The 14180-nt window shown below is 49.5% G+C and overlaps 1 protein-coding gene across 1 annotated transcript in view; it reads right to left on the minus strand.

Moving 5' to 3' along the window:
* The window catches only part of LOC143185688 (uncharacterized), a 62387-nt gene extending 51180 nt beyond the window's left edge, over positions 1–11207 (minus strand). Inside the window, exon 1 of the mRNA XM_076388880.1 lies at positions 9830–11207. Coding sequence (XP_076244995.1) covers positions 9830–11207 — 1378 coding nt within the window. The remainder of the gene's footprint in view (positions 1–9829) is intronic.
* Positions 11208–14180: the final 2973 nt, after the last annotated feature.

The raw sequence follows: 14180 nt of genomic DNA on the forward strand, positions 1-14180 counted from the left end.
GCTATAAAGTGTTATATTTGTATCAGGTCTCAGCGTTTGACGTAAGTTGGTCTCAGTAATCCACTGCATACCACGGCAAGTTGTGGAATGACGAACGAGGGCCTGCGCGCGTGATGCTCGTCGCAGGATACGCGCACTTGCTCCCGCCGCTATTGGCACGCGGATCTGCGGTTGCGCGGCGTCTTCTCGCAACAAATTTCCACCTGACTACCGCCTAACGATCGCGCGTGATCACCGTGATCGGATATTTTTGATCCTGCCAGCGGCTTTTTGTCTCGCCTTCCGCGAACTCGCCGGACCGGTTGCGACTTTCCTCTCGATTCAAGTATTCCGTCCCTTTCGTTCGCTTTGTCGTACGTCATCCGTCATTGGCGGCGATCTCGTTGCGCTGGGCTGATTTTTGCCATCAGGATCATCAGGAAGTCGGCATTCAATTTGCTCTCGTCGCTTGTTGAACGACCGTCTACCAGCAGACATTTAGCAATTTTCGATGGACGGTGTCCCCTTGTAGAGAAGCTTCTAAGCGACCTTAGAGTCGATCTTCCTTTACGAGATCGCGTTTTGCGTTTCGTTCGAGTCTCAGCCAAGGTCGTGCCGTTACTCGTTTTCCTTGAACAGGATACCCTAGTAGGATCGAATTATACTTTTTCCTTTTTGTTCCTGTTTTATTAGATTTTATGTACGTGATCGCGTGCAACGAGATACGGGGGACATCGATTACTGGACTTTTTTTTTACCCGTTTTCCTCATAATGATTTCCTCAATCTCGTTAACAATACCGCACGCAACACGTCCGCGTGGTGTGTGCATCACGTAATGAAAGGACAGATCCTGGCTACCCTACATTTTTGACTTGGCTCGTATGCAACGAGAGTCGCCAGACCGGTTGCTCTCTTCCTTCAATAAATATTCCGATCTTCCCCGTAATAGTGTCATTCATTATCGACCACTGACTTCTTTATTACATTGTCGATAATAATATAGACGTCTTTAGGTGGCGCGCCGCGACTAGCGGCTCTTCGGTCATGGATTATTACCGTAAATATAAATATTCTTGCGGAAAAACAAGGGACTTCGAAAAATTACGCGAACGATAAGCGAGAAAGTCGAGGATTCAGGTAAATTGTAAATCATTCGGGATTCCGAAACACGTTTCATCTCCTGACTTCTTCTCGCCACGATGAACTTTGAAATGTGTGAAATATATCTATATTAAGCAATACACGATGTTAGTTATTCATTAGTATTAAGAAAGCACTAGGAAAGGGGGAGCAGGTATTACGAAAGGGAAGTAGGGTCGAGGATATGGGTCAGGGAGTAGGGACGTGGGTTTAGGGCTCGAGGGGTGAATGAATTTTGCTTCGTCCCTAAGGTTGTATCGTTTACCACATATTAAATGTAAAGAGAAAACATTAATTCGAGGTCTGTAGAGACACCATGCCATAAATTGAACCACTTGTTTTACAAGCGCAGATGCCGCAGAGTTAATAACCCATAAGCAAAATAATCGCAAACCAACGTAGAAACGCAGAAATGATTAAAGAACAAGGCAATGTATGCTTCAATCTTAATTAGGAGTCTCGGAATTTCCACGTAACGAGGATGGAAGAAGCCTGGAGAAGCGATTCTGAAGAGGACGTTCAAGGGTTGCGAGTAATATAGACATCAGGCGAAAAATGGAGGCGGCTGGGCAGAAAATCTCGTTAATAATTTACCGAATCTGCGAACGGTGCCACGTGTCTCCTCGCTTTAAGGGAATACCCTCGTGCCAGAAGAATCCGAGACACGAGGCGGCCCACCCACGTGCATGCTTGTAAGCCTCCTTCCTTCCTCCCTCTTTTCAACGGGGGATCATATAATACACCTACACCCGTCACTGTGTACGCGTATACGCGCGCACGTTCAAGCCAGACGAAAAGAGGCGTTCATCGTGTCCTCCTCGTTGACGACAGGTCCACTTCCGGCCCGCATTCGTCGCTTAAACGCTTCCTCGTGCTGTGATTTATTCGTTTCACTGCAAGCATAGGGATCTAACGCTTACTTTGCTCCTATAAACAATTCTTTTCATTAAGCTTTCATTTTTCCCATGATTTTTCGTTGACCCACAGGGGTAGAAGTTTCTCCGTCTCAGATTAGTAGGTGATGCAAAATAGACGATCATCAAACACGTGGTCCACTGAACCACGCTCATTGTTCAAGATTTACGAGTCCATTGCCAGATCGAAAGCATAGCAATTGAGGCTTGTTAGAACTGGCTTCGATTAGGACGGTTTTCAATGTCGAGGGAAGAGCTTCGCGTTTAAGCGACCACGCGAGAGTTAATCGGCATCCTCGGTGCTCTGGGTCGTTCGTACGGGTGACCCTGAAGAGATTGATGTACTCGACCACGCTTAATCGTACGCTCGTAAAGACGTATGACGATCAACTTCCTTCCGGGGGCCACCTACGCGTCCCGATTTGTAGCTGGCGTTGAAGCGACATTAGCCAGTGAACGACCGGCGAAACTTCTCGGAAAATAATTATCCTAAATTCTGTTTCTACGAATTCAATCAACTACACGATCCAAGGATGGAACTTGATACCTTTCGCAATATCATCGAGCAGTCGCCGTCTTATTGTCCTAAATGAACGTGCGCGCAATTGCTTATAAATCCTCCTCGACACACCAAAGTAAACCCATTAACGTGGCTTGGGTATTTCGTAACGAAGCTAATCGCCGACATCGCGCGATCGGCACTATCGAAGAAGCTCCGAACGTGCTTCCTAGGAACGAACCAATAAGCAGGGAAACACGCTAGAAGAAAACGGTAGCTCGTTAAAGGGAGCTTAATTGATTTAATGGCAGAAAATCCTGGCCGGATAATCGTCGGCCATATTATTTGAACGTGAAGTAATCCCTGTCGGAGGCATTCCCCGTGTTTCAGCAATGCGATTTCTTCGTGGCTCAATCACAGCCAGCGGCCGGAGCCACGACTTCCTTTCACTAATGGGCCCTACGTCTTAGCCTCCCCTCGCGGCGACGATCGCCGACGAATTCGATTTCTAAGCGGGGCTGATCGAACAGGTGCGTTTGACGTTCTGCCTACAAACTGTCCGTCCGTCTAGGCCGATTCTCATTAGCGGGCCCGCGGAGTTCACTCTGTCAGCTTATTAACTGCGGAAAAGCACGCGGCGCGAGCTGCAACGAGCCGGCCTCGCGCGCGATTAATTTAAAAGTTAAATGCTTCGGAACCCCGCGCTGGGCCAATGCGGCGTTATTAATTACGCGATATTACGCTTCTATCTTTCACGCTGTTACGTTCAAATTATCGTCTAAGGAAGCAGGAACCTGATTCATCAAAGTCTGCGTCCTTAGCTCCTCTGAATATGCTTCGCTTCCTTCTTTTTCTGCTCCACGGCGATCGTTTGTCAGTGGTCCGAGCGGTGTCGTTTTGGGGCGAAATTGGCAAGATGAAGATCTCTGGTCAAGTTATTAGGTTTCTAGCGCAGAAACTGATTTTAAAACCAATTCCATGCTTTGTATAGGCTTCGGCTTGTAAGCTTGAAAGCTAGAAAAATGTGAGTACTAATTGCCCCAAATAATTCCAAGATCTGGATTCACAGCAAAAGAATATTGCATTCAGTGGATCCAGTCGGTTCCCAAAACTTGGGTACCTCCAAAGTCTTTCCTTAAAACGTCCTGCAGGCCAACGAACGTCAGCTATAATCAAGCCGAATGGCAGATAATCTCGGGCCCGTCTCGTCCATGATGAAGAAGACAGGGGGAGAGAATGGCGTTGGCGGTGCTTATCGGCGCAGTGACCGTGTAAAAGTTTGTTCCGAGGCGCGTTACGCCCATAAGTCAGGAGATATTTGAAAGGCGAAGCAACATTCTGGGGCCGGCAAATGGATCCCCCGCGGTGCCATCCGTTGGCTTGTTAATCGCCCAACGGTCGCGCCGTTTCGCGTCTCAGCCTCGGAAGCGTTCCTCGTTTTCTTCGTCGGGCCCGCCTGGGATTCCATAAGAAAAGCCACTTTCGATGACGCCGATTTCTTTCCTGATAACACAGGCCCGAATTGAAGTAATGAGATTTTAATGACCATACGCTCCTTGGCGCTGCCGTGCCCACGTTCACGTTAATTGATTGACACTAGGCTGACTGGGTAATATCTGAATTTACAGACAGACAGCAGTACCTACTGCAGAGAGAGGATTGACAGGGCTGGTCATTTTGATAACTCAAGCGATTCGTGCATGCAATTAAAATTATGGGAGAGTAACTTGTACTGAAATTTCATCGATCAGTCGAATCGGAGTACAAGTTCTTTGCGAAGAGGGAAAAAGTTAAGATTGCTCTGTGATAAGCAAGCACGTATATAATGTATTCAATGAATTATGTGATCGTTAAAAATCTAAAAGAACCAATTTCGCTAGAGACACGCGTGACAACAGCATAATCATGCGTTACGATAGAGTTGTCGGTAATTCGCGTGTAAAGTCGCGACCGCACCTCCTTAATTCTTCGCGCGTGGACGTTTGTCGCGTCATTACGCTTCCGCTCACCGACAGCGCAATTTCTCGCGGCGATACGCGGGGAGCGGCAGCAACGTTCCGCTTCAATGCACATCCGACTCTTATCGAACACTCTTTTCATCAATGGGACCCTGTGAATCTGATTATTTCACGGCGAGCATCGTCGCGATGGAGAGAGAAAAAGCACGAAGCTCGAGGCTGGCGGCTTGAGGCACGCGTGATGACATGGCAGCGGAGCCTCGCGATCAGCGAAGAATGATAATTACGGGAGTCGTTAATACGTCGTTAGAAGTGATTTTATTTTAATGGGTCGACGTACTCGATAGAATCACGAAGCGGAAGCGATTCGTTTCCTTTATTGTCGTTAGGCATCGATTGGAATTTCTGGACCCTGGATAATTAGCTATCATTACAGGATAGAGCAGTTCCTAATGCCACTCTACTAAAATAAATAACTGTATGTAGAAGTGAATATTAGCTAATCATAATATAATCGTAAACTGGAACAGTAAAATGTGTAATTATTATCGCAGCACCGATCGAACGCCACAATGGGAATGGAAGCAATTACACCTAGAAGTAAGCAAAACCGAATCCCCAGTACTAAATCAGCGGAGAGCCAATAGGAGTCTGTAATAACACAATTTCACGATTCCAAGGAGCGATCGGTGAGGAGAAGCGAGTCCAGCGTTAACGGGCAAGTCCATCGGCCCGTTACACCGCGATCCACGGTCCCCGACTCTCGAATGGGATCGATAAATCTCCGCGGTATTTATCGCGGGGAGATTTCTCATCGCGTGTCAGCCACGAGTTTCGCCGGGTCTTAACAAATCTCCGCGTCCACGGGGGTAACACAATACCGCCATTTGTAGCGCGACGCGAGACGAAAACGATCGTTCGAGGCGATCCGCCTTGGCGAGCAGCGTCGGCTCTATCTGAAAATACACTTTACGATATCTGGAGCGAACGGAAGCCATTCATAGGTCTCTGCGGCCGCCTCTAGGCCAGAGGGAGCCGCGGTACTCTACACGGATGGTGGTTGGCTCCAGCCAGGTTTATTATCGTGCTCAGCCGCGGAGAACGGGAGGCACCTTCGATTTAACCTTAATAAGATCGATGGATCCCACGGGGCTGCCCGATACGGAGCAACCTCTCGCTTCTCCACACGCGCACCCCGCTGCACGTGTGCTCTACACTAATGGACTACAGGCTGATCCACAAGCGCACGCTCCCGATTAGACCGTGTTTACAGAATTTATATTTTATGCACTCGCGGCCGTTGAAACTCCGCGTGATAAATAAGGGGAATTCAGTAATTTGCACCGCGAACGCGTGGCTCTTTAAGACGAGATTGAACACGAAACCGTAATGGCCGGGAATACTTCTCTGACATATCTGAAGGCCTGTTGATCTTACAGACACCCTGTACAGGTATCGGTTGTCTCGTCCAATCAGTTGCACGAGAGAAACCGATGCGGACTGATAATGGGAGAGAGAGCTGGGACGAGAACCAGGCCTGCAAATTAATGTCTCTTTATTTCGTTGCGAACATTTCGTTAAAGCTTGATTTATCACCATATACCGCGCGCTGCCTTTTTATCCGCCGATCGCCCGCGGCCTCGATCGCTCCTTTAATTATGCAACGCCATGCGGATCCTATTCGCAGCCAGGAGATAATAATAACGATCGAGCGCGATCTCCTTTTCGTTCTTCCCCCGCGACTACAGAGCGTGTCTTGTCGAACGTTTCGGAGGGTGGAGCATTCACATCGGTGTCAAATTATCTCCTTTAATTTCATTCACTTTCTTCTCTTCTATTCTTTTTTTCATATTCAGTTTCATATTCACTTTACACGCTCTTTCAAAGTCGATTCTTCCACTCTTCGATTTTCTTTGAAAAATCGATTCTTCATTTTCAATGATTCATACTGCTCTCAGAGCAGAAGGCAATCTGAGCTCCACTTAAATCTAGCAATTTGCTGACTGCAAATTTTTATAACAGCAGGGTCCAATTAAAGTCGCCACTCATTACAAATCGGTTCCTCAGATAAAAACGGTCAGCCCTTTCTCCTCGTTAAGAAATCGCTCTACGCAGCGACGGCTCCCCATTCGTCGCGTTAACAACAGATATCGATCATTTATCACGAATCGCCGCGTTGAAGTAATCCTGCGTTTTCTTTCATCGATGCATTTCTCTCAACAATCTCGTTTCCCTCTTGCACACACAGCCCAGAAAACTAATTAACCATAACTTCCTGTAAATGGACGCAACGCGATACTCTCGTTATATTGCGCACCGAACTTGGTCATTAATACCTATGTATATTCCCCGTGGCTATTGTTCGGTCTTTTGAAAAGGTTTGTCCCCGCGGAGGTTCGTCAAAGGTGCACCAGAGGATCCGTCGACGCACGCGAGCCCCCAGCTCTAAAGTTCTGGTCTAATATCCAGCAATTCATAGCGGTTCCCCTAACGAGCAAATACGTTAAATAATTCGCACAGCCACGCAAGGGTTGCATAATGTCCGGTTGAAGCATCGCGAACGATGTGTAATTGCGCTGTTGATGGCCACGTCTAGCGAAAAAATCGAAACTCGTCTCTACGATGTCGGACCGCGGTGGCGGCGGGGCTTTTGAATTTATCAGGGAACCGCTAAGCGGCGAGGGGGCACGGTTCGCGAGAAATTTATTTCCACGATAACGCGATCCTACGCGCCACGGGTCGCCAGTGCGTCTATGCGGGGAACGAGCCGTAATAAAGTACTATTAACACCATTGAGCAATTTCTGCGAAGTACAGCGCTTTAAATTATGAAGTCACCGGTGGGGAACCAGATCGGCCGCGATACTGCCAGGCCACTGGCTGCTCCACCTGGGGAAATTGACCATGCGACGTGGTGTGGAGGATCAGAAAAAGGTCCTGCGTCGGGCTAGGATCGCGACCGTTTTCCGTTAGCTTGGAAATCGATGCTGGATCGGTTCTCGGATATCGGCGCACGCGAGAGCGCAAAAAGAACACCGACTCGCGCGCTCGCTATGCGATATCGAGCCGCACGACCGGTGCAATAACAGTGATTAAGCTTTATCGTTGCCGTTTCAACGGACTATTTATCTGTCGGCCGCGAAATTACGCGCTGTAAAGACATAATAGGAGCGTGATCCAATATTGTCGTTTGACCGCGGCGGAACTCGTCGCGTGGAACCGGCCACGCAAAAACCACCGATTATTAATCGAGAATTTAGCACTTTTACGTGTTCCACCGACCGTACGACTTCATTTGCGAGCCTTGTTGACAATAAAAGCTGGAATGTTCGCAACTGGCCAGCCGTCTGTCTGGTCTGATGTCGAAACGGAACATCGACAACCCTTTTTCCACCTCGATCCAGCAGTAGAAGTTCAAGTCTAACTCTGTTTAACTTGTCTGTTCGCTCATTTCCGTGGCAGCAACGCCTGCTGTCTATTTAGGAGCGATTAAAAACGAATCAGCTCCTCCGCTAAACAACTGATCCATTACAGGCTCCTCGCCAGAGGCACGAGTCGTGTCTCAGAGGCTCTCTCTCGAAATGGAAAGCACGTGGAAATGCGATTGTCCACGAAAAAGGGCCTGTGAGAAGTTCGTGGCATTATCCCGTTTCCCCTGCGCGCCGAGAAACCATTAAAATACAATAGGTTTGCAGCGCGACGGCGAGCCAGTCGCGTTGTTGTCTCGATTTTTTTCTAACGCGATAAGATATCGGACGGACGGCTATAACTTTCACGGGACACGCATCCGATGTAAGACGGGGGCCCAAGCGGGTGCGAAAAGGCGCGGCGATGGGGACACGCGGCGGAAAAGACGCTCGGCTGTGCTCCTCTTGCCGCGACGAAACAGAACACCGATCTAATAGGGTGCAATTATTTACCGATGGTTTGCATAAGAATACGACAACTGAATGACCTATAGGAAATTGTTGTCCGCATACAAAGCCGAGGAATAGTTGGTTGCATATCGCGGTTGATTTATGAGCCAGAGAGCAGCTTATTCCTCCGAGCGCTTAACAATTGTTTCCTGACAATGAGCGTATATCAGATATGAGTGACACGAAGGAACGTTTTCTACCATTCATCAAGCTGGCACTCGGTCGGCGAGTAAAGTAATTACACGTTTTCCTGTGTCGCTTGAAAGGATCATCCATCTAGGTGAAAACTGGGGAAACAATTCGAGCGAGACGACGCGTCCTCGCGACAGAATAAATCTTTGATCTGGCTCCCGCGTGAGACAGGGGTGCGAGACGAATCGGTATTTGGTTCAGGTCAAGTTAGAACCAGAATGAATCAGGGGTTCGTTGAATATTCAGAAATGGAAATTCAATTAGAGGATATTCGAATCTTAATATGCGCATAATTCTTAAGTGCCTTTGCATAATTGTTGTCTAGTGTCTCCAGAGGCAATTAAATACCTTGTTTCTTGTATGTCTTAATTAATTTATAAGTCAGAACTGTCTACGTTATTTTACAGATTTTTACTGTCTCTCCAACAGAGTTCGATGAATCATTGCCAAGTCAGGTAAAAATCGGAAGTCTTTTCATTTCATACTGTGGATGAGATCCAATAATGTTAAGGAGAGTTTTATTTATGCGAGAAATGCCGTCACGAGCGAACTATTGCAAGAATTGTGGGATAATTAGCTAGCCGTCGGTCGCAAAAAGTGCAACAACCTATAGTCTAAATAAAATTGCCAGAATCGTGACAGAGCAGTTACCAAACGACGACCCGTTTTGCTTACATAATAGCGAGAAACTGTTTCTCCCGAGGGCGTGAAACAATTCTTTCATAGTAAAGAAATTTATACGTCGATGTAGAGCTCTAATGAGAAACTTCATCATTAGGCAATTGCCTGCTGACAATAAACCTGTATCCAGACAGCGGTTTCTCTCGTTTACGTTCGTTCGCGAAAATCAGTAGAACATTCGGTACACTTTGCAAACTTTCACAGAAGTAAATTGAACGGGAATCACGAGTGAGCCTAGGAAACGCAGTTGATTACATTAACGACCTTTCGCCGTACGAAGCAATTATTTTGCATTCGGTGAAAATCTACCTTTGAACTTGCAGCCCAATCGAGATTGGTCCGTGGGATTCTTTTAACTCTCGTGAGTTAATAGTTTGCTATCAATGAGAAATCGTTGCACCGCTTAAGCAATAAACTCGGCACACTCGATCCTACACCCAGCATAAATCGATTGAAGGTATTACAATTGACGAGTGTTAATAAGCACCACGTTAAACGAAATTCGATACCACGGATTGGTTTGTAAAATAAAAAAGAGCAAAACTCACCAGAAGATGGTCGGTCAGAGTATCTGGTGCAGTAGACCCAGGCAGGCCAGGGCAACTGCTTTCCAGGGTCGCTCACAGGTGGACCGGGCGCGTTGGAAGCAGGATTCCCAGTCGTCACACTGACAGGTGAAGTGTTAGTGGTAGAGGTGGTTTCCGAACTATTTTTCTCTGAAGTCTCGGAAGACGATTCTAGAAAGTCTTTAGTCAGGTCGATGGGTCTCGAGGCGACCTTCTTCGGTCTAGACTTCTTCAGAGAAATAGGGTCAGTGATCCTTCTACCAAAGTCCGCCTTCAGAATATTATCTATACTGAACTTCAAGCCAGCTTGATGTTGCAGGTTATTGTTGTTATTGTGATTGTTGTGATGATTACTGTTGTTAATCCCATTGTTCTGAATACCATTCGCCCCAGACATGGTCCTCCCGTTCTCCTCTCTCGTCCCAGGCGAGGCAGGGCTGCCAGGATCTCTCTGCAGTATCTTGCTAACTGAGAGCCGATGCTGGTGCACCGAATTCGCCGGTACGTGCTGCACCTGGGACGTTTGATGAAGGTGGACGTGGCTATTCGCGTGATGCAAGTGCTGTCCAGGATGAGGCATCAGCGATGCAGTTTCCCTGGGGTCTCTGCAGGCTGTGGGGTGGAGGACAGGGGTCGTCGCTTGAAGGCCGGTGACTGTCATGGCCGACGGTGGCGAAAGAGACAGTCTCGTCACCAGTGGAACGCTGATCGGGGTCCGATGCAGCCTCTCCACGGTCGGGTAGACGATCTCGTGACCGAGACTGTGCTGAACGCGCGCGGGGTAATCGGGCATCTCGGAGTCCCTGGACGAGTAGCGGGGCAGCAAGTGCTGCGGGTGACTGGACTGGTATCTAGGTACTATGACGTCCTGGATAGCTTCGGGACGACCTGGAGACGAGGCAGTGGCCGACGAGGAAGCCGGTGACCGCACCGAAGACGCCGTGGGCGACGACGGTGGTTGGCTGTAACCCGGTGGACTGGGCGCTGGGATGTGATTAGTCGTTCGGTGGTAAAACGCATCGTTGCAGCTCGCTGAGCTTGAAGGCGATGGTGTCGCCGATGTCCTCGTGTTCTCCTCGTCGCGAAAGTCACCGCGACTGCTCGCTGACTCTTGGTCGTACCTGACCGACCCGCAGCTACGGATTCCAACGACGCTCGTGGGCGTCGGTTCGCTACCGACGCTCAACACCTCGCTAGTGTCGCTTTCGCAATCGCTGTCGGGGTTATTGCCGTCACTTGCTCGCACCTCGCGCTTCTCCGAGTCTGAAGACTCTAGCCGGGCCGATAGGTGATTCTGTCGGATCTCGTGGAGATCGGTCGAGTCTAAGCCAGAGGATGACTCCGGTGGCGTGTTCGACATCTTTCTTGCTTCCTTGTTCCTCTTTAAGGTGTGTCTCGAATACTTTACCCAGTCGATGGATAGAAATTAGATCGTATTCAATTTTGCCCTTCCCATCGTGACAATTTGCTGCTGCCTCTCATCTACGTGCTTCTGCTCAGTTTATACAAGGTATTCTACGTACCTACCTAACCGATTCCTCCCGTTCAACGTTGCCTGGAGGGAGCATCATTTTCGGACAGGAAACCTGTCCAGTCAGCTGACGGTGAATCATTAAACAGGCATCCCTGGCCTCTCATTTACATGATCCCATGAACTGTCATACCAAGTACACTTGTTTTGTCCAGAAACTACTCATACACGTTTCCCTATACTCCAGTTCTCAAACACTACGTACTCTTCCCCCAGTTCCTTGCCGTCGGACACTGTTTAACCCTACTCATGACTGACAATCACAACGATTCTCGAGTTCATTCTTCATCCTCCCCCATAAACAGTCTCCCGCGACTCGACACACTATGAACCAGTCCCCCAGAGCCGTCAGCTCATTCATCCAACTGACGATCGAACCGACAGTGAGACGTACGACTCTCGCGAAGCTCCTCGGACGTCAGCAGCCTCTCGTGTCGCTTCGTAATCGCCTGGGTACGTCCATAATCCATCGCACTGTCACTTTCCCGGTTGCTTCCTCGGTCGAGGGGCCTCGCGGAGCAGGAACCAGGTCCACTGTAGTCTCGGAGCCAAGAGGAACGCGCACTGAACTCGGCCAGAGGCCAGGAATCCGAGGCTGTGAGGCCGGCCAGGGGGTCAGGCGGGCCAGGGACCGAGATGGAACGACGTGGACACGATGGTCCAGGTGAGGATCGGTCGAACGTGGAGGCCTGCACGGCGCTGGTAGACGCGGGTTTCAACGGAACCGTTGTGCGACGCTGTGGATCCAGGCCGGGCTGGTTGTCCAGTTGGTTGCCGCGGAGCGTCTGCGGCGAGGAAGCGGCGGGAGGGCCGACGATGGGCGTTCCTGGGCGTCGATTCCTCGACCGCTACGCCCCTGAGCTGACCTTTTCAGGGGTGAAGACCCTGTCTAGGGGCGCGACCACTCGACATCTGCCGGCTGTCGCGAGAACTCGGCAACCCGTAACGCCCAGCTTTCCACCACTCCGTGGAACCAACTGCTGATAGGCAACCCAGAACCCGGTTTCCCCTCTTCGTGTTCAGTCTCTCCCTCTCGCTTCGGCGTCCCTACCTTTCAGCGTTGTCTTCTTTCAATCCTCAAGCTTCTTCGTCCCCACCTCGGCCGCGCAGGCCTCCAGTCCCCTCGTATTTACCTCTGCCCTCTCTCTTCGGCCACCTCCTCTTCGTTCCACCTGGACGCCAGAGACGTTCTCCGTTTTACTTCTGGCTCCTCTATCCGCTCGACGGTGATCCAGTGCGCTGCCCCTGCGCTCGCCTGTCCTTTTCGGTTCGATAGCATTCGTCTTCCTTCTGCTCGCACTCGATTTATCCCCTCTACGAGGGTTATCGCGTTAGCTTTCCAGATTGTCTTCCTCCCTCTCCGTTCTCGTCTCCAGCACGTTCCGCCTGTTCTTTCTGATTCCTCTATCTGCTCTTAGGTGATCCGGCTCTTAGCTCCTGCCACGTCTTGGCTCCTTCGCGTTTTCTCCATCCCTCGAGGGGCTTCCTCTCCTCTGTCTTCTGTTTTTCTTCCATCGAACTCCTTTCCGCGCGCGGATCCCCCACGGACCAGTTGGCGAAAGACAATTCGATCGGTTTCTTCCACCGTTTCCTCCTCTTCTTCTCTTCGCTCGCCGAGTTCTCTGTCCTCGCCCACTGCCTCTCAGTCTCTTCTTCGATCGATGCTGCGTGCCTGCGATCATTTCCCGGGCACTGGATAAATCAATTGCGAGCCATCGCCGCAACGACGCTATGATCGTCGCTATTACGGTAATTCGCTGTTGTAACAATGCCCATTCGGGACATTGTACAAGCCTATCTAGCCAATTTTATCTTTAGACCTGAGTTATAGAGGCTTTCGACTAGAGTTAAGAACAATTTGCGTGCGTCCCTAATCGGATGAAGACTGAAACAGTTTCTCCAGTAATTTTTCACCATTTTCGCGCGTATTTATTCGAATCGTGCGCAAGCATCGCACGCTAGGACCGGTGTAATCACGCTGCATTTGCCTCCGAGGCTCTCCACGTATCGTCGCTGCATGATAGATCCAATGGCTTCGCGAATACTTATTCGCTGCACCTTTTATGCCAATAGCCATCTCTTTTATCGAAGTTTCTTGAAGCTATCGGCAGAGGGGACGTCTTAAGCCCCTACCATCTAAATTATCTTGTTACCTCGTCCTCCATATGCCCTAATAAAGTTCCTCTTTGCATCGGGGTTACGCGATGCAAGATTAAGAGAAATCTTGTGCGATTGTCGCCCAAGAACAGGTGGATACGGAGACTGTAAACGGGATGCAGATATCCCCGTTGTACGAGGACGTTACCAGCGGCAATATCGATTCCCTGCGCTGGTTTTTCTCCCTCGAAAAGGTGGCGTGCATGCGCGCCGTGAATCACGTATTCATTTTTCGTCGGGTTCGTGAGAGGAGCTTGGCCGCGCGTCAACGTGCTCTCGAGGCGATCGTTAAGCCTCATTATAGGCCGATCTTTGAGCGGATACGACGTACCGAGGGGGAGAAAAAAGAATGTCAGCTCGTAAATCGTCGGTCAGGTGAACTTAAAGTGCGTCAACATCGATCGCCGTGTGCCACACGTACGGTGAACTTCCCCCCTCGCGGCCGAGACGATTTCCTCCGACCGCTTTTCACTCGACTGAGGTGATTATCACGGCACGCCGATGATCGATAAGGATCTGGACTCCCTTACACTTGTAACTTTCACTCGACGAGCTTATCGAGTAATAACGTTAATGATATATGCGCGTGGCATCACCGCCAGATGTACATATTAACTCTTTTGCAAGACTCTCCGATTTTAGGAG

This window comes from Calliopsis andreniformis, chromosome 12 (assembly GCF_051401765.1).
Source record: "Calliopsis andreniformis isolate RMS-2024a chromosome 12, iyCalAndr_principal, whole genome shotgun sequence".
NCBI classification, from domain to species: domain Eukaryota; kingdom Metazoa; phylum Arthropoda; class Insecta; order Hymenoptera; family Andrenidae; genus Calliopsis; species Calliopsis andreniformis.